Consider the following 19,926-nt stretch of genomic DNA (forward strand, 5'->3'; position numbering starts at 1 on the left):
GCAGCGGATGCCCTTCCAGCCGCAACCCATCTCTGGGAAACATCCACACACACACATTCACACACACACTCATACACTACAGACAATTTAGCCGACCAAATTCACCTGTACCGCATGTCTTTGGACTGTGAGGGAAAACGGAGCACCCGGAGGAAACCCACGCGAAGGCAAGGAGAACATGCAAACTCCACACAGAAACGCCAACTGAGCCGAGGTTCGAACCAGCGACCTTCTTGCTGTGAAGCGACAGCACTACCTACTGCACCACTACCTCGCCGTTCCCTTCACAGTGCTCTTTAAAAACATTTTTGCCATTTTGAAGGCAGCCGTGGCTTATGACGAAAGCTATAGGTGACCTATTATTTAAAAGCCGAATTTACGTTACGTGTCCAAAGCTTTTGAAAACAAAAACATATATCATACATTAATGGTTTTCAATTTATAGTTGGGTTTTTTTTAAAGAAATGTATCTGTACTGTACATGGGCCTGTTGGTTAGAACATTTCTGCAGTGGTTTGAATGTCAAATTGTAAAAGTAGACTTTTCAAAAAATAAATAAATGAATAAATAAACAAAATCCTCCTTAAATAATAATAATAAAGATTTTAAGTAGATTTTTTTTCATTTCTTAATAAAAAAGCCTACACTGTAAATTCGGCCTACAACCATTAATGATTTATATGATTTATGAATGATAGCTGAGTGATTTTATATGTAGTATTCTCAATTATATTTGTAAAGCAAACATAAATCAGTCCTATATGCGTCGTTTACATATATTTCAATTAATATGGAAAACGAGTGCATGTTTTTACCAAAACTAATATTAGACTTTTTTAAAATGTGTGATCCTGTAAAACAATGTCATTTGGACAAAAATTATGGGGTTTTTTTTCCTAAAGGAGTTGTTACTTCACCCTGTTTAGAGCATAATTATGGGCGTTTAACGTTATAACTAATGTGGTTCAAACGATGGATCTGCGACAGAGAATCAACAAGTTTTGGCAAACACTCATCACTACATCGTTCTTTTCCCAAATGATGCATCGTACTATGATAGTTCAGCCGCGAATAATGTCATTGTTTGGGAAACGCGCCCCTGAGTAGATGCTTGCAACACACCTTTCAAAGCAACACTCCTCTTTTCTTGGAGAATAGGCTCATTTTACAACTCCACTAGAATTAAACAGTTGTGTTTTACCCTTTGTTAATCAATTCAGCTGATATCCAGGAGCACTTTTAGTTTAGCTTACCATAAATCATTGGATCACAGTGATAAATTAGCATCTCACTCAAAAAGAGTTTGAATACATTTAAGGTTGAACTGACAGAAAATTAAAGGTTGCTGTTTTTAGTTGAATGTAGCTTGGAAGTAAACACTTGAGTTTTTTGAGAGAGCTGCTAAAAACTGATTCAATGATCTATACCACAGGTGTCAAACTCAGTTCCTGGAGGGCCGCAATTCTGAACAGTTCAGTTACAACCCTAATTAAACCAACCTGATCAAACTAATTGAGATCTTCAGGCTTGTTTGAAACCTGCAGGTAATGCCGCAGTCACGCTAGAGTTGGTGTGTGTGAAATTCTGTCGTACAGTGCTGTTAAAAGGGATGGTAATAAACAAGATGATTAGACATTAAAAAAAGCGAGCGATTGGTCCATGTTTTAAATTCCTCATCAGATCATGTTTTGATCTTGGATTGGTCTCACGCAATCATGTGATGCGAATTCACAGGTCAGACTTCACCAAACTTCGAACACAGCGAACTACAAAACTTGTCGCATGAGCTTACGTTTCCAGTTGGACGCACTCGAGCGTGTATGAATGGAAGTCTACGGGAAATAAAGTGCAGTGTGACCGCAGCTTTAGTTTCAACCCTAATTAAACACACCTGATCAAACTAATTGAGTCCTTCAAGTTTGTTTGAATCCTTCAGGTAAGTGTGTTGGAGAAAGATGGAACTAAACTGTGCAGGGCTGCGGCCCTCCAGGATTTGTTTTTGATACCCCTGCTCTAAGCTAAGCTATGCTAAGCTAAGTGAAAAGTGCTCATACCAAACCTGGAGATCGACTAAATGGATTAAAAAATTGTAAAACTCAACTGTATAACTTTTCTATTTCCAAAAAAAGTGCTGTTCTTTTAAGACAGTGGTCACCAAACTTGTACCTGGAGGGCCGGTGTCCTGGAGCTCCAACCCTAATCAAACACACCCGAACAAGCTAATCAAGGTCTTACTAGGTATAGTTGAAACACCCAGGCAGGTGTGTTGAGGCAAGTTGGAGTTAAATCCTGCAGGGACACCGGCCCTCCAGGACCGAGATTGGTGAACCCTGCTTTAAGATAAAATTTTATGTATTTATTGTCCTTTACGTATTATTGTCAACATTGCTAAATAACATTTTTTGGAGTATGTTGTCTAAATGTTTGCACTGTCTGGAGCCAGCACCTAAGCTTTTCACTCATACATGTGCTGCTGATGACGTAACAATAAAAGTGATTTGATTTGATTTGATCTGATTTGAGGGCTATGGATTCTGAATAACAGCCAGTCAGAGCAGTGGATGTTTTTGTTGTTTCTGTAAAAGGTAATGACAATGTACAGATAGTGATATGCAAAACACTTAGAACGCAAACAATTATTTTTAGCAAAATGATACATTTTTTGTGACAAGAATCTATGCAAGCTTTAAAGCAACATTGAGGAACTTAATATAAAAGACTGAAACAGCATTTCATGACCCCCTTTAAAACTGAAATGATCTGCCAGTGATTTTTTCCATCAGTCTCCCCTTCACATATGGAATATCGATGTTATACACGTTTTCTGTCAGCACGTCTCTTCCTCTTTGGTTTCCACATGCACTTCTTTTTCCTCCTCATTTGTGACGCCGTCCTCCTCACTTCCTGTACTGTGAAAAAAAGATAGCAGTACAACTTGACCAGTAGATCATAATATTTGTCTGGTTACTTTACTATGCCAATGACAATAAAGCTTATTCACGGACGACATAAAATCATAAAAAAGAAGATCTATAATCTTTTTAACCGCATGCACTGTATTTCCAATCAGTAAGAGTTTATTTTGAATGGTACAGGCCACAAGAGAGGAAGCAATGGCAGTTTTTTTTATCAAAACTACGATAAATTCTTTACCACACTGTAAAACTTTTGATTTTAACATATTTGTTCTGCTCTTTGATAATCATAACACATATTCAGTGTAAAAAGTAAAAAGATGAACCAACCCTCCCCATCATTTATGAGTCTGCAAACCTCTTTTGAGTTTCGCTTTCAGTGCTGTGATGATCCTCATCCGCAGAGTCATTGTCCACATCACTGCCCTTTTTCCTTTCTCCTTTTGATCTCACAAAGTTTTCGTCCAAGCCTGCTTGTTCTAAAGTGTTCCTATACCTGCGTTCAGCATTATTTTTGGCATTTTTCTGAAAGCATAAGACATGAGTTGCATCCAAATTAATTTACAAAAATATTGTATATATTGTACTGTGTATACTGCATGAACATTTGAACATTTCCTCACCATTTCCTCACACACAAGTGGTTCAAAGGAAGATATTCTGAAGAATGTTAGGGGAAAAGCGACTATAATTGGGACAAAAATTACAATGGAAATCAATAAGTGATTTTTCAACATTCTTCAGTTTATCTTCCTTTGCGTACACCAAAAAGAAGAAACTCAAACAGGTTTGAAACAAGTGGAGGGTGAGTAAATCATGGCAGAAATTTCATTTTTGGGTGAACTGTGCCTTTAATGTTAGACAAAAGTGTTTACTTTAATGTTTTAGTAATTTCAAGTATATAAATACAAGTATAAATAACAAAATCAATAACAAACATGGGTCATTCAGCAAGACAAATGTAACTACATAAACTTAATCTCACCTGTAGTTATATACTGCACTTTATATGTTAAAATATTTATTCGTTCATTCCTTTTCTATTTGGCTTATCCCTTTATTAATCAGGGATCACCACAGCGGAATGTACTGCCAACTTGTTCAGCAGCGGATGCCCTTCCAGCTGCAACCCAATACTGGGCAAAAGTTAAAATAGATAAAAAAATATGTGATCATACTGAATTTGATCTAATATTGGATGATTCAAATCTTCTGGCTATGAAATGGTAAAATCTATTGGTTTTAAGAATAATGCCAAAGTATAAAGATTTAAAATAATAACTCAAAAGGTATTGAAAATAACATATAGTATTGGTATATAATCATGGCTGTACTGTGATACTTTTTCAAAAATGTCATCAATCCAATTCTCTAAAATTGACTGACAAGATTTTTGTGTGTGTCTGTGAGTTTTTAGTGCATGTTGCCTGTAAACATAGTAAAGTAGTCATTATATTTTCCTCAGAAATAACTAATAAAATAAACAGGACACATTTTAATGTATGAACAAGCTGTGATTTAAGCTGTGATATTTTTTTTTTTTTTGTACTGATGCTTAAAAACCCCTTTTTTAATGTTGACTCAGAAATGCACTACCTGACAAAAGTCTTGTCGCCTATTTAAGTTTTAGGAACAACAAAAAATAACTTGACTTCTAGTTGATCATTTGGTATCAGAAGTGGCTTATATGAAAGGCAAAGGCCTCTAGATTACGTTTATTTTACTGTAAGAATTGAAATATTGCAAATATTCTGATGTCTTTGACAATTCAAAACATGAGCTGAAAACAGAGACTGGTAACTTCACAACTAAGCAAGGGGAATGCGGGAAAAACCAGTTCCTGCTGCATTTGCATCTGAGTCTGCTTCATCCCCCCAACTCACACATATGGTCATTTGAATGTTTGAATGTTCTAGAATTAACCAAACTGACTTTAACTATCATGTTTGATATCATTTGAAATGTCTCAGTGTGATTGGTACAATGGTCTCATTCTCTCAGAAATAGACATAATCAGAACAATAAATATATAACTTCAGGCATCTTTTGAACCACTGAGAGGGGTGTGCCACTAAGTGTGAATGCCTTTTGTTCACACCCCCTTCCTTGAGGGAATTCTTGGATTACTTAAGGCAAGGTTTGAGAAAAACTCAGGGCGATTCTGCCTACCCAGATCAGCCCATAACATGGGGTCTGCCCCATGTTATGTATATTTCAAAGTCAGGAATGCATCTTTTTCATCTTGGATTTATCTTTGATAATTTGATGTTTTGTATTGATCATTTATGAATTGACTGATTGAATTGGCATAATACATTTACCTGACTAATAAATTGTTATGTTTTGAATGATTCAAACAGAGTTCGTGTTATTATCTTTAGTAGATTGTGGTAATTTCATAGCACCACAAGCCCCTGTTCAGGTTAGTAGCGGACTAGAACACGGTAGACGGAGCATTGCGGCACGTTACACGATGTCTCTAGAGCTCCGACTAACAAATTGGCATTTATTCATGTATACTTAGGCTGTAAAAGGATATCTAAGGGGATAGTCCTTCACCCGATAAACTTTTAATACTATTTAGATAGTATAGTGATTATTCAAAGTTACTACTAGTTTAAGTACGACTGGTCTGCTTAATTCTATAGTAATGATCGTTATATGACTAAATAGCTCTGTCTGATTTAGGAGGTAGCAGACCTATGGGGACCGCATAAAAAATATCCTAATCTGAGTAAGTAGGGTTCTGCCTTTTTAGGATAGCGGTCAATCGCCCCTGTTTAGTGACCAAGACTGACATGCTTGTGCTTAAGAAATTGTATACTCGGCCGGTACAAGATTCAGGATGTTATAGAGATCCCAATGAACGAGAATAACATAAAATGATGAACCGAAGAGAATATTCAATCATAATCTAAAATAATGTGAAAGGAAACAAAATAACCTTCTCAATGTTTTATAATTGGAGTCAGATAAAACGAGGATAAACATATTAATATTCTAAACCATCTCATACTAAAATTGGAGTCAGATATGAGTTAAGTTTAATATAAATCAACATTGTGCACTGGAAAGACCGAACATGCAGTGAACCTTCATCCACCATTGGATACCGTCATTGGACCAACTGGCTGGACCCTACAAAATGGTGACCCATCTCCGTGATCTCCCAACTCAGGCAAGTTACGTCTTTCCAGCACAAAATGGATTTATATCAACCAAGAGGTTTGGATCTTCTATTCTATCTTCAGCTGCTGTGGTAAGTCAATTCTTCTTTGCCTATTAGAAATGTTGAGGGAAAGCTGGACGCACCCTATATAAACACATTGATAGAATGAGTCGGAAATGCTCAAAAATGTTAGACCGGAATGCGTTATCCGGTGGGGTTGAGAATTAGACAAAACCACTTTGATTATCAGGGACATGATAGCAGCAGTATAGATAAATGCCATCCCTTGCTCTGAAATCTCTTTGTCTGCTAGGCAGCAAGAGTTGAAGCTTAAAATTGGAATAACATCATCCAAATTATATTCTGGGACTCAGTGGAGAGTCATAAATTAGATCCTAAAAGTTTAAATTAAAAACTATCCATTGTTTTAAATCTACTGTTTTATAAAAAAGAGAAAAATGGAAAAAAGGAAAACAGGAAAAAAATGGTTTAAGATTTAAAAACAATTGTAAACTTTTAAATTGGATTAATAACAACAGTCTGTTTAAGGCATTTGCATGTGAAAAATAAAGGTGAGCAGAACAGAATGATTTGATTGCAAAAAAGACAAATAAGCTCTAATGAAAACTCTGCCTTTACAAATCAGAAATTTGCCATTTAAATTTAATGGTGATAAATTCAAATATGGTGCTGATCAACTACACTGTAATCCCGAATAAGTTGACAAAACTTAAAAAAAATTTGAGGCAATCAGTTATGTCAAATTTTTTAAGTTATGAAATTATCTATTTTAAGTGAACAGAAACATTAAGTTTTGAGTTTGTTATACTCATGCAAGACACTTCAACTAACTTAAAATACCCAAGTTACTCAACTTATACATTTTAATTGCAATTAACTTAATTATTTTAATTTTTCCAAACTTTAAATACTTAGTCACCCAGCTCATACATTTTAATACCAATTAACTTAATTGCTTTAATTTCTTTCAACTTTAAATACTTAAATCACCCAGCTGATAGCATTTTTTAAAGATTACATTTTTTCAAACTCAAAAATAAGAAAAAGTTCTGAATACTCATTAAGGTTAATTAAGATAAACGAATTTTAAGGATTTAAGTTAATAGAGCTCAATTCAATTAATTAGTTACAGCATTAGGGTTTACAGTGTAAAATATCCACTATACTTTAATTTAATCTCAAAACAGACTAAATATAAAAGAAATTCTAAGATTTTAACTTTAAATCAGCCCTTAGACCTTCTGATGGCTCAAACCTTTTCATATTCAAATGTCCTGACAGAGAGCAGAGAAATCTCACCTCAGTGATAATAAGATGCTCAGAATGTGTTTGCTGTATTTGCATAAAACAATAACATTCTTCCATTTGGCTACAAGCCTTTGCTGACCCTTTTGTTCTCCATGCAACCTAAAAGCAAACACAGCCCTGATCACAAGATAAAAGCATTAAGCTAAAATGCACTGCCATTCTAAAAACACTCTCCAGAGACCAGATATAATTATATTTAATACATACTATTTTTAATATAATATAATTACATTAGGAATAAACAATAATGTACATTATATTATAATCGCCAATCATGGCACTAAAGACCAAGGGTGAAACATTCACCTTGAGGAGGTTTGCTTTCTTTATGCTTAATGAAAACACTGACAGAACTACTATAGCATAACTGATTGTAAACCAATATAATCCTCGCTGAAAAACACCACCTACAATTAAAATTTGATCAGAGAATTAAACTCACCAGAAAAATAATGAAAGGGGGATGGATATGATAACATTCAGAGTTAACAAAGTTTTTATGGGTCAAAAGATCTAACCTGTGAGTCACACCATAAAATGACAACCGTTAAGCAGAGAACACTGTAAGAATTGAAATATTGCAAATATTCTGATGTCTTTGACAATTCAAAACATGAGCTGAAAACAGAGACTGGTAACTTCACAACTCAGCAAGGGGAATGCGGGAAAAACCAGTTCCTGCTGCATTTGCATCTGAGTCTGCTTCATCCCCCTAACTCACACATATGGTCATTTCAATGTTTGAATGTTCTAGAATTAACCAAACTGACTTTAACTATCATGTTTGATATCATTTGAAATGTCTCAGTGCGATTGGTACAATGGTCTCATTCTCTCAGAAATAGACATAATCAGAACAATAAATATATAACTTCAGGCATCTTTTGATCCACTGTGAGGGGTGTGACACTAAGTGTGAATGCCTTTTGTTATACATTCACACCCCCTTCCTTGAGGGAATTCTTGGATTATTTAAGGTAAGGCCTAAGAAGGACTCAGGGCGATTCTGCCTACCCAGATCAGCCCATAACGTGGAGCTTAGGCTCCACGTTATGTAAAATTTACACGTTATGTAAAAAGTCAGGAATGCATCTTTTAATCTTGGATTTATCTTTGATAATTTGATGTTTTGTATTGATCGTTTATTAATTGACTGATTGAATTGGCATAATACATTTACCTGACTAATAAATTGTTATGTTTTGAACTATTCAAACCTCGTGTTATTATCACTGATAAATGTTGTTGTCCATAGCACTACAAGCCACTGTACAGGTTAGTAACGGACTAAAACATGTTAGACGGAGCAGCGTGGCACGCTAGACAATGTTGTTAGAGATCCGACTAGCAAATTGGCATTATTTCATGTATACTTGGACTGTAAAAGGCCAACTATTTAGAACAACAAAATATTGTTGAAACTACTTTAAATGTGGATATTTAGGTCTTCATCTACAATAGTATAATCCTGCGCGATTATTATTAAAATACTCTGTCTTGAATTAGTAGATAACAGATCCATGGGGACCACATAAAAATCTCCTAAATTGAGTAAGTAGTGTTCTGCCTTCTTAGGAGAGTGGTTAATCGCCTCTGTTTAATGACCAAGACTGACAAGCTTGTATTAAGAGATTGTATACCCGGCCGGTGCAAGACTCGAGATGCTATCGGAATCTGAGTAAATGAAAATAAGGTATAATAACAAATCAAAAGAATATTCAATCATAATCTAAAATAATGTGAAAGGAAACAAAATAATCTTATCAATGTTTTATAATTGGAGTCAGATAAAACGAGGATAAACATATTAATATTCTAAACCACCTCATACTAAAATTGGAGTCAGATATGAGTTAAGTTTAATATAGATCAACATTGTGCACTGGAAAGACCGAACATGCAGTGAACCTTCATCCACCATTGGATACCGTCATTGGACCAACTGGCTGCACCCTACAAAATGGTGACCCATCTCCGTGATCTCCCAACTCAGGCGAGTTACGTCTTTCCAGCACAAAATGGATTTATATCAAGCAAGAGGTTTGGATCTTCTATTCTATCTTCAGCTGCTGTGGTAAGTCAATTCTTCTTTGCCTATTAGAAATGTTGAGGGAAAGCTGGACGCACCCTATATAAACACATTGATAGAATGAGTCGGAAATGCTCAAAAATGTTAGACCGGAATGCGTTATCCGGTGGGGTTGAGAATTAGACAAAACCACTTTGATTATCAGGGACATGATAGCAGCATTATAGATAAATGCCATCCCTTGCTCTGAAATCTCTTTGTCTGCTAGGCAGCAAGAGTTGAAGCTTAAAATTGGAATAACATCATCCGAATTATATTCTGGGACTCAGTGGAGAGTTATAAATTAGATCCTAAAAGTTTAAATCAAAAACTATCATTGTTTTAAATCTACTGTTTTATAAAAAAGAGAAAAATGGAAAAAAGGAAAACAGGAAAAAATGGTTTAAGATTTAAAAACAATTGTAAACTTTTAAATTGGATTAATAACAACAGTCTGTTTAAAGGCATTTGCATGTGAAAAATAAAGGTGAGCAGAACAGAATGATTTGATTGCAAAAAAGACAAATAGGCTCTAATGAAAAATCTGCTTTTACAAATCAGAAATTTGTCATTTAAATATAATGGTGATAAATTCAAATATGATGCTGATCAACTACACTGTAATCCCGAATAAGTTGACAAAACAAAAAAAATTTGAGGCAATCAGTTATGTCAAATTTTTTAAGTTATGAAATTATCTATTTTAAGTGAACAGAAACATTAAGTTTTGAGTTTGTTATACTCATGCAAGACACTTCAACTAACTTAAAATACCCAAGTTACTCAACTTATACATTTTAATTGCAATTAACTTAATTATTTTAATTTTTCCAAACTTTAAATACTTAGTCACCCAGCTCATACATTTTGATAGCATTTTTTAAAGATTACATTTTTTCAAACTCAAAAATAAGAAAAAGTTCTGAATACTCATTAAGGTTAATTAAGATAAACGAATTTTAAGGATTTAAGTTAATAGAGCTCAATTCAATTATTTAGTTACAGCATTAGGGTTTACAGTGTAAAATATCCACTATACTTTAATTTAATCTCAAAACAGACTAAATATAAAAGAAATTCTAAGATTTTAACTTTAAATCAGCCCTTAGACCTCCTAATTGCTCAAACCTTTTCATATTCAAATGTCCTGACAGAGAGCAGAGAAATCTCACCTCAGTGATAATAAGATGCTCAGAATGTGTTTGCTGTATTTGCATAAAACAATTACATTCTTCCATTTGGCCATAAGCCTTTGCTGACCCTTTTGTTCTCCATGCAACTTACAAGCAAACACAGCCCTGATCACAAGATAAAAGCATTAAGCTAAAATGCACTGTTGTTCTAAAAACACTCTCCAGAGACCAGATATAATTAAATTTTAATATTTACTATTTTAATATAATATAATTACATTAGGAATAAACAATAATGAACATTATATTATGATCGCTAATCATGGCACTAAAGACTAAAGATGAAACATCTTTCATCTTGAGGAGGTTTGCTTTCTTTATGCTTAATGAAAACACTGACAGAACTACTATAGCATAACTGATTGTAAACCAATAAAATCCTCGCTGAAAAACACCACCTACAATTAAAATTTGATCAGAGAGTTAAACTCACCAGAAAAATAATGAAAGGGGGATGGATATGATAACATTCAGAGTTACCAAAGTTTTTATGGGTCAAAAGATCTAAGAATCTGTGAGTCACACCATAAAATGACAACCGTTAAGCAGAGAACACCAAAAGGGTGAAATGATTTCTGCCAACAAATCTGACTGTTAATGAGAGCAAAAAATGAACTATGGGTATCGGCCCATTAGATTGTGAACTGAAATTAATGAAAAATCATTGATTGATTCAGAAAAATGTCCCCAGCGGAACTGGGAGATAATGCTCAGAATACAGCAGACTGTATAAACAGATGTACACACTCACAATATGCTGAAATCAACAACAGCAATTCACATCTGACCAGCAACATCATGTGGCTTCCAGAATTAATATTGCAAGATGATGCATTAACATTAATTCCACATGATTGAATTTGAAACTGATGAAAATTCTAAAAATGGTTCTCTCTGCTTTTGTTCTCATCTTAGGCGGACCAATAACAAAGAACACTCCAGATCCGGTCCACATCAAACAAATACAAATGAGGGCAACAAAAGGTTAAGCCATAACCTGAGAGGCCAAAAGTCTTCCATCTTGCATCTCAAAGCAAGAACCCCTGTGGTGCTAACACCTCACCTGCAGTGAGTCCTCTGAAAAAAGTCTTTGATCAGTCATCAGAATAACAATTATCCACAGCTGATCTTATCAATGGATTCAGCATTGTAGGAGGCTTTGTGATTTCACAAAACAGAGACATGAAAGATCTCATAGTTAAAATCTTCCCAAATTGCTTAATAGCAATGGGACTAAAACCCTGGTTACCTAGAGGCGATAAAGAACTTTACTGCATTGTTCCTGCAAAGACCAATAGCAACAGACTCTATTGTCACGAATCCTGGTGGCATTTTTAAATTTGTTTTTATACTATACACATGTTAAACCACATGTCCTGTATGAAAATGGAATTAACTATGTTGAAATTCATGATATTTGTTTCTTTGATCTCCAAAAGTAGAAAACTCTGCTATCCCCTGTATAGCTGCAGTTTAAACTACAAACAGGAGTATAGAGTGTGATAATTAAATTAACCATGAAAATGCATTTTTTACAGGATCCAGCTTTGAACATTGCACCTTAACATGCTCCGTAAAAGATATTATATGGAATCAATTTGAGCCGGAACACACCTCATGTTCACATTCTTATGCTGGCTCCCTGCTAAGACAGGACTAAAATTTTGCAACACAATTATAAAAGTTGATTACCATTGTTCGGAGCATTACACTGACACATAGCCACAGGTAAACCCAGGCACATAGATAACACCTTAGTCTTCAAAGACCCAGGAGTCAAATCTCCTTAATTGAGATCGTTTGTCCATGTTTATACAAACAAAACACATTAGCCTCACACACATAGAACAGAATAATTAATCTGATGACAGACGAGACAACAAACACCCTCTGACACCCTCTGTCAGCTGAAAAGAAATTACACATTTGCATGGCTTTGACAACAAATTGATGGTATAAAACTTCAATAAAGGCGAATTTGCCGATAAATTTAAGGATAGATACACTGACTGTTATGAGGATGGTTGACAAACCAGAGGGCCCCTGGTTTTCCAATCTATCACCAATAACAGGTATAAGTGCTAAAGTGATTAAAATTAAACCGAAGTGAGGACACTTCTAATAATCACTAGGACATTTAAATTTGACAAATACCATCAATTGTGTTCAAGCCCCCCCACACGCACATAAACACACACACACACACACACACACACACACACACACACACACACACACACCACACAACATACACACACAAACACACACATTATTATAGATATACCTTCATAATTATGGTTAAATAATGTGATTACTATCATGTATGACAAATATCTTCACGTTTTTTTTTCATTTTGAAAATGAATGTCATTTATTTGAATGTATTGTCATGATGATATGTTTTATGATGCATACTGCCTGTTATACTGTTTTAATAAGTTGCACTGACCTTTTGATAGCTTTACCTTGAGTAATTCAAACCAAGAATATTTAATATTCTCCCTATCATTATACCCTATCTCAGTGGTGACAAAGACTTATCTGTTTTTGATTGGACCATTTAAACAGATTGAAAGAGACCTGAGACCAGTTGTACGACTCGCACTTGCTGACTTTTATGTTTTGATCATATATTTTATGCTTAACCTCATGACTTTCTCCAATGCAGAATGACACAAGTTCATAACTGTTCAATCGCTGAGCCATCAAGTTGCTGTTTAGGTGTCCGAGAGAAGGCAGTGTATACACACTGTAGACCCCCACATGCCGATGTCTGCATATCTGGAGATAACCAGATTCATCAGAAGAAGCAGACTATGAGAAGCCCACACGACGTGGACACTTTTGTCAGGGGAAGGACACAGTGGAAGCTATGAAGGCCTGTATGGACTGAATGAGCAGTGCATTCGGGTCAGGCTCATCAAAAGAGGTGAAAACGAGCCTGGACCTGTTTAGCTACCTGCTGAACACGACTTACAACTGATAATGCTGCAGAGACTGTCTTGAATTGCCCCTGAACGACCTCAACAAGGATACATAGTGACCCCATGGACACATTTATATCTGACCCACGGGATCAAATGGGGGTTATCTGTAAGAATTGAAATATTGCAAATATTCTGATGTCTTTGACAATTCAAAACATGAGCTGAAAACAGAGACTGGTAACTTCACAACTCAGCAAGGGGAATGCGGGAAAAACCAGTTCCTGCTGCATTTGCATCTGAGTCTGCTTCATCCCCCTAACTCACACATATGGTCATTTCAATGTTTGAATGTTCTAGAATTAACCAAACTGACTTTAACTATCATGTTTGATATCATTTGAAATGTCTCAGTGCGATTGGTACAATGGTCTCATTCTCTCAGAAATAGACATAATCAGAACAATAAATATATAACTTCAGGCATCTTTTGATCCACTGTGAGGGGTGTGACACTAAGTGTGAATGCCTTTTGTTATACATTCACACCCCCTTCCTTGAGGGAATTCTTGGATTATTTAAGGTAAGGCCTAAGAAGGACTCAGGGCGATTCTGCCTACCCAGATCAGCCCATAACGTGGAGCTTAGGCTCCACGTTATGTAAAATTTACACGTTATGTAAAAAGTCAGGAATGCATCTTTTAATCTTGGATTTATCTTTGATAATTTGATGTTTTGTATTGATCGTTTATTAATTGACTGATTGAATTGGCATAATACATTTACCTGACTAATAAATTGTTATGTTTTGAACTATTCAAACCTCGTGTTATTATCACTGATAAATGTTGTTGTCCATAGCACTACAAGCCACTGTACAGGTTAGTAACGGACTAAAACATGTTAGACGGAGCAGCGTGGCACGCTAGACAATGTTGTTAGAGATCCGACTAGCAAATTGGCATTATTTCATGTATACTTGGACTGTAAAAGGCCAACTATTTAGAACAACAAAATATTGTTGAAACTACTTTAAATGTGGATATTTAGGTCTTCATCTACAATAGTATAATCCTGCGCGATTATTATTAAAATACTCTGTCTTGAATTAGTAGATAACAGATCCATGGGGACCACATAAAAATCTCCTAAATTGAGTAAGTAGTGTTCTGCCTTCTTAGGAGAGTGGTTAATCGCCTCTGTTTAATGACCAAGACTGACAAGCTTGTATTAAGAGATTGTATACCCGGCCGGTGCAAGACTCGAGATGCTATCGGAATCTGAGTAAATGAAAATAAGGTATAATAACAAATCAAAAGAATATTCAATCATAATCTAAAATAATGTGAAAGGAAACAAAATAATCTTATCAATGTTTTATAATTGGAGTCAGATAAAACGAGGATAAACATATTAATATTCTAAACCACCTCATACTAAAATTGGAGTCAGATATGAGTTAAGTTTAATATAGATCAACATTGTGCACTGGAAAGACCGAACATGCAGTGAACCTTCATCCACCATTGGATACCGTCATTGGACCAACTGGCTGCACCCTACAACACCAAAAGGGTGAAATGATTTCTGCCAACAGATCTGACTGTTAATGAGAGCAAAAAAATGAACTATGGGTATCGGCCCATTAGATTGTGAACTGAAATTAATGAAAAATCATTGATTGATTCAGAAAAATGTCCTCAGCGGAACTGGGAGATAATGCTCAGAATACAGCAGACTGTGTAAACAGGTGTTACACACTCACAGATCTGACCAGCAACATCATGTGGCTTCCAGAATTAATATTGCAAAATGATGCATTAACATTAATTCCACATGATTGAATTTGAAACTGATGAAAATTCTAAAAATGGTTCTCTCTGCTTTTGTTCTCATCTTAGGCGGACCAATAACAAAGAACACTCCAGATCCGGTCCACATCAAACAAATACAAATGAGGGCAACAAAAGGTTAGGCCATAACCTGAGGCCAAAAGTCTTCCATCTTGCATCTCAAAGCAAGAACCCCTGTGGTGCTAACACCTCACCTGCAGTGAGTCCTCTGAAAAAAGTCTTTGATCAGTCATCAGAATAACAATTATCCACAGCTGATCTTATCAATGGATTCAGCACTGTAGGAGGCTTTGTGATTTCACAAAACATCTTACTTCAACTAAGATGTAAATTATTATATGTTAAATTAAACAGAGACATGAAAGATCTCATGGTTAAAATCTTCCCAAATTGCTTAATAGCAATGGGACTAAAACCCTGGTTACCTAGAGGCGATAAAGAACTTTACTGCATTGTTCCTGCAAAGACCAATAGCAACAGACTCTATTGTCACGAATCCTGGTGGCATTTTTAAATTTGTTTTTATACTATACACATGTTAAACCACATGTCCTGTATGAAAATGGAATTAACTATGTTGAAATTCATGATATTTGTTTCTTTGATCTCCAAAAGTAGAAAACTCTGCTATCCCCTGTATAGCTGCAGTTTGAACTACAAACAGGAGTATAGAGTGTGATAATTAAATTAACCATGAAAATGCATTTTTTACAGGATCCAGCTTTGAACATTGCACCTTAACATGCTCCGTAAAAGATATTATATGGAATCAATTTGAGCCGGAACACACCTCATGTTCACATTCTTATGCTGGCTCCCTGCTAAGACAGGACTAAAATTTTGCAACACAATTATAAAAGTTGATTACCATTGTTCGGAGCATTACACTGACACATAGCCACAGGTAAACCCAGGCACATAGATAACACCTTAGTCTTCAAAGACCCAGGAGTCAAATCTCTTTAGTTAAGATCTTTTGTCCATGTTTATACAAACAAAACACATTAGCCTCACACACATAGAACAGAATAATTAATCTGATGACAGACGAGACAACAAACACCCTCTGACACCCTCTGTCAGCTGAAAAGAAATTACACATTTGCATGGCTTTGACAACAAATTGATGGTATAAACTTCAATAGAGGCGAACTTGCCATAGATACACTGACTGTTGTGGGGATGGTTGACAAATCAGAGGGCCCCTGGTTTTCCAATCTATCACCAATAACAGGTATAAGTGCTAAAGTGATTAAAATTAAACCGAAGTGAGGACACTTCTAATAATCACTAGGACATTTAAATTTGACAAATACCATCAATTGTGTTCAAGCCCCCCCACACACACATAAACACACACACACACACACAAACACACACAAACACACACACACACACATAAACACACACACACACACACACACACACACACACACCACACAACATACACACACAAACACACACATTATTATAGATATACCTTCATAATTATGGTTAAATAATGTGATTACTATCATGTATGACAAATATCTTCACGTTTTTTCATTTTGAAAATGAATGTCATTTATTTGAATGTATTGTCATGATGATATGTTTTATGATGCATACTGCCTGTTATACTGTTTTAATAAGTTGCACTGACCTTTTGATAGCTTTACCTTGAGTAATTCAAACCAAGAATATTTAATATTCTCCCTATCATTATACCCTATCTCAGTGGTGACAAAGACTTATCTGTTTTTGATTGGACCATTTAAACAGATTGAAAGAGACCTGAGACCAGTTGTACGACTCGCACTTGCTGACTTTTATGTTTTGATCATATATTTTATGCTTAACCTCATGACTTTCTCCAATGCAGAATGACACAAGTTCATAACTGTTCAATCGCTGAGCCATCAAGTTGCTGTTTAGGTGTCCGAGAGAAGGCAGTGTATACACACTGTAGACCCCCACATGCCGATGTCTGCATATCTGGAGATGACCAGATTCATCAGAAGAAGCAGACTATGAGAAGCCCACACGACGTGGACACTTTTGTCAGGGGAAGGACACAGTGGAAGCTATGAAGGCCTGTATGGACTGAATGAGCAGTGCATTCGGGTCAGGCTCATCAAAAGAGGTGAAAACGAGCCTGGACCTGTTTAGCTACCTGCTGAACACGACTTACAACTGATAATGCTGCAGAGACTGTCTTGAATTGCCCCTGAACGACCTCAACAAGGATACATAGTGACCCCATGGACACATTTATATCTGACCCACGGGATCAAATGGGGGTTATCTGTAAGAATTGAAATATTGCAAATATTCTGATGTCTTTGACAATTCAAAACATGAGCTGAAAACAGAGACTGGTAACTTCACAACTAAGCAAGGGGAATGCGGGAAAAACCAGTTCCTGCTGCATTTGCATCTGAGTCTGCTTCATCCCCCCAACTCACACATATGGTCATTTGAATGTTTGAATGTTCTAGAATTAACCAAACTGACTTTAACTATCATGTTTGATATCATTTGAAATGTCTCAGTGTGATTGGTACAATGGTCTCATTCTCTCAGAAATAGACATAATCAGAACAATAAATATATAACTTCAGGCATCTTTTGAACCACTGAGAGGGGTGTGCCACTAAGTGTGAATGCCTTTTGTTCACACCCCCTTCCTTGAGGGAATTCTTGGATTACTTAAGGCAAGGTTTGAGAAAAACTCAGGGCGATTCTGCCTACCCAGATCAGCCCATAACATGGGGTCTGCCCCATGTTATGTATATTTCAAAGTCAGGAATGCATCTTTTTCATCTTGGATTTATCTTTGATAATTTGATGTTTTGTATTGATCATTTATGAATTGACTGATTGAATTGGCATAATACATTTACCTGACTAATAAATTGTTATGTTTTGAATGATTCAAACAGAGTTCGTGTTATTATCTTTAGTAGATTGTGGTAATTTCATAGCACCACAAGCCCCTGTTCAGGTTAGTAGCGGACTAGAACACGGTAGACGGAGCATTGCGGCACGTTACACGATGTCTCTAGAGCTCCGACTAACAAATTGGCATTTATTCATGTATACTTAGGCTGTAAAAGGATATCTAAGGGGATAGTCCTTCACCCGATAAACTTTTAATACTATTTAGATAGTATAGTGATTATTCAAAGTTACTACTAGTTTAAGTACGACTGGTCTGCTTAATTCTATAGTAATGATCGTTATATGACTAAATAGCTCTGTCTGATTTAGGAGGTAGCAGACCTATGGGGACCACATAAAAAATATCCTAATCTGAGTAAGTAGGGTTCTGCCTTTTTAGGATAGCGGTCAATCGCCCCTGTTTAGTGACCAAGACTGACATGCTTGTGCTTAAGAAATTGTATACTCGGCCGGTACAAGATTCAGGATGTTATAGAGATCCCAATGAACGAGAATAACATAAAATGATGAACCGAAGAGAATATTCAATCATAATCTAAAATAATGTGAAAGGAAACAAAATAACCTTCTCAATGTTTTATAATTGGAGTCAGATAAAACGAGGATAAACATATTAATATTCTAAACCATCTCATACTAAAATTGGAGTCAGATATGAGTTAAGTTTAATATAAATCAACATTGTGCACTGGAAAGACCGAACATGCAGTGAACCTTCATCCACCATTGGATACCGTCATTGGACCAACTGGCTGGACCCTACATTACCAAAATAAAATATGATCATGTCTTGATTTTTAATGATTTAATTAGGACAGTAAGGCCTGATTTTGCTTAGACAAAAGTCTTGTCACTAAACAGAAATAATTTACAGTATAGAATATAAAGTCATGCTGTAGTGGGAAAAGAGTTAATATTGTGTACGACTCCCATAAGCTTGGAGGACTGCAACCATTCATCTCTGCAATGACTCAAATCACTTATTAATAAAGTCATCTGGAATGGCAAAGAAAGCGTTCTCCCAGAGTTCATCAAGATTCTTTAGATTCATCTTCAATGCCTCCTTCTTCATCTTACCCCAGACATGCTCAATAAAGTTCATAACTGGTGACTGGGCTGGCCAATCTTAGGGCACCTTGACCTTCTTTGCTTTCAGCAACTTTGATGTAGAGGCTGAAGAGCCCTATCCTGCTAAAAAATTTGCTCTCTCCTGTGGTTTGTGATGTAATGGGCAGCATGATGTGTTGATACCTCAGGCTGTTGATGTTGCCATCCACTCTGCAGATCTCTCACACGCCCCCATACTGAATGAAACCCCAAACCATGGTTTTTCCTTCACCAAACTTGACTGATTTCTCGTTCCAATAGGTCTTCTGCAGTGTTTGTGATGATTGGGATGCAGTTCAACAGATGATTCATCAGAAACATCGACCTACCACTTTTGCAAATGATCAACTGGAAGTCAAGTCATTGTTTGTTGCTCTTACAACTGGGATCAACAACAAGACTTCTGTCAGGTAGTGTATATGGTAAAA

General features: G+C 35.9%; 1 protein-coding gene and 1 long non-coding RNA gene across 4 annotated transcripts in view; both read right to left on the minus strand.

The window, feature by feature from the left end:
* Positions 1-973: 973 nt before the first annotated feature.
* The window catches only part of fam161b (FAM161 centrosomal protein B), a 30,358-nt gene continuing 11,405 nt past the window's right edge, over positions 974-19,926 (minus strand). For 2 of the 3 annotated variants that reach the window (XM_087291042.1, XM_087291043.1), the window contains exons 8-9: positions 3,274-3,440; positions 974-2,909 (exon numbers count right to left, since the gene is read on the minus strand). In XM_087291042.1, coding sequence (XP_087147168.1) covers positions 2,828-2,909; positions 3,274-3,440 — 249 coding nt within the window. In that variant the 3' untranslated portion in view covers positions 974-2,827. Of the gene's footprint in view, positions 2,910-3,273; positions 3,441-16,849; positions 19,881-19,926 lie in introns of those variants that run through there. The other variant, XM_087291044.1, reaches the window with a different exon arrangement.
* On the minus strand, positions 6,629-17,163 carry LOC147840042 (uncharacterized). Its single transcript, XR_015513821.1, has 2 exons — positions 15,167-17,163; positions 6,629-7,974 (listed from the first exon to the last, which is right to left on the minus strand). It is a non-coding gene; the product is annotated as an uncharacterized LOC147840042 (long non-coding RNA).

This window comes from Danio rerio, chromosome 17 (genome assembly GCF_052040795.2).
Source record: "Danio rerio strain M-AB ecotype USA chromosome 17, GRCz13ab, whole genome shotgun sequence".
NCBI classification, from domain to species: domain Eukaryota; kingdom Metazoa; phylum Chordata; class Actinopteri; order Cypriniformes; family Danionidae; genus Danio; species Danio rerio.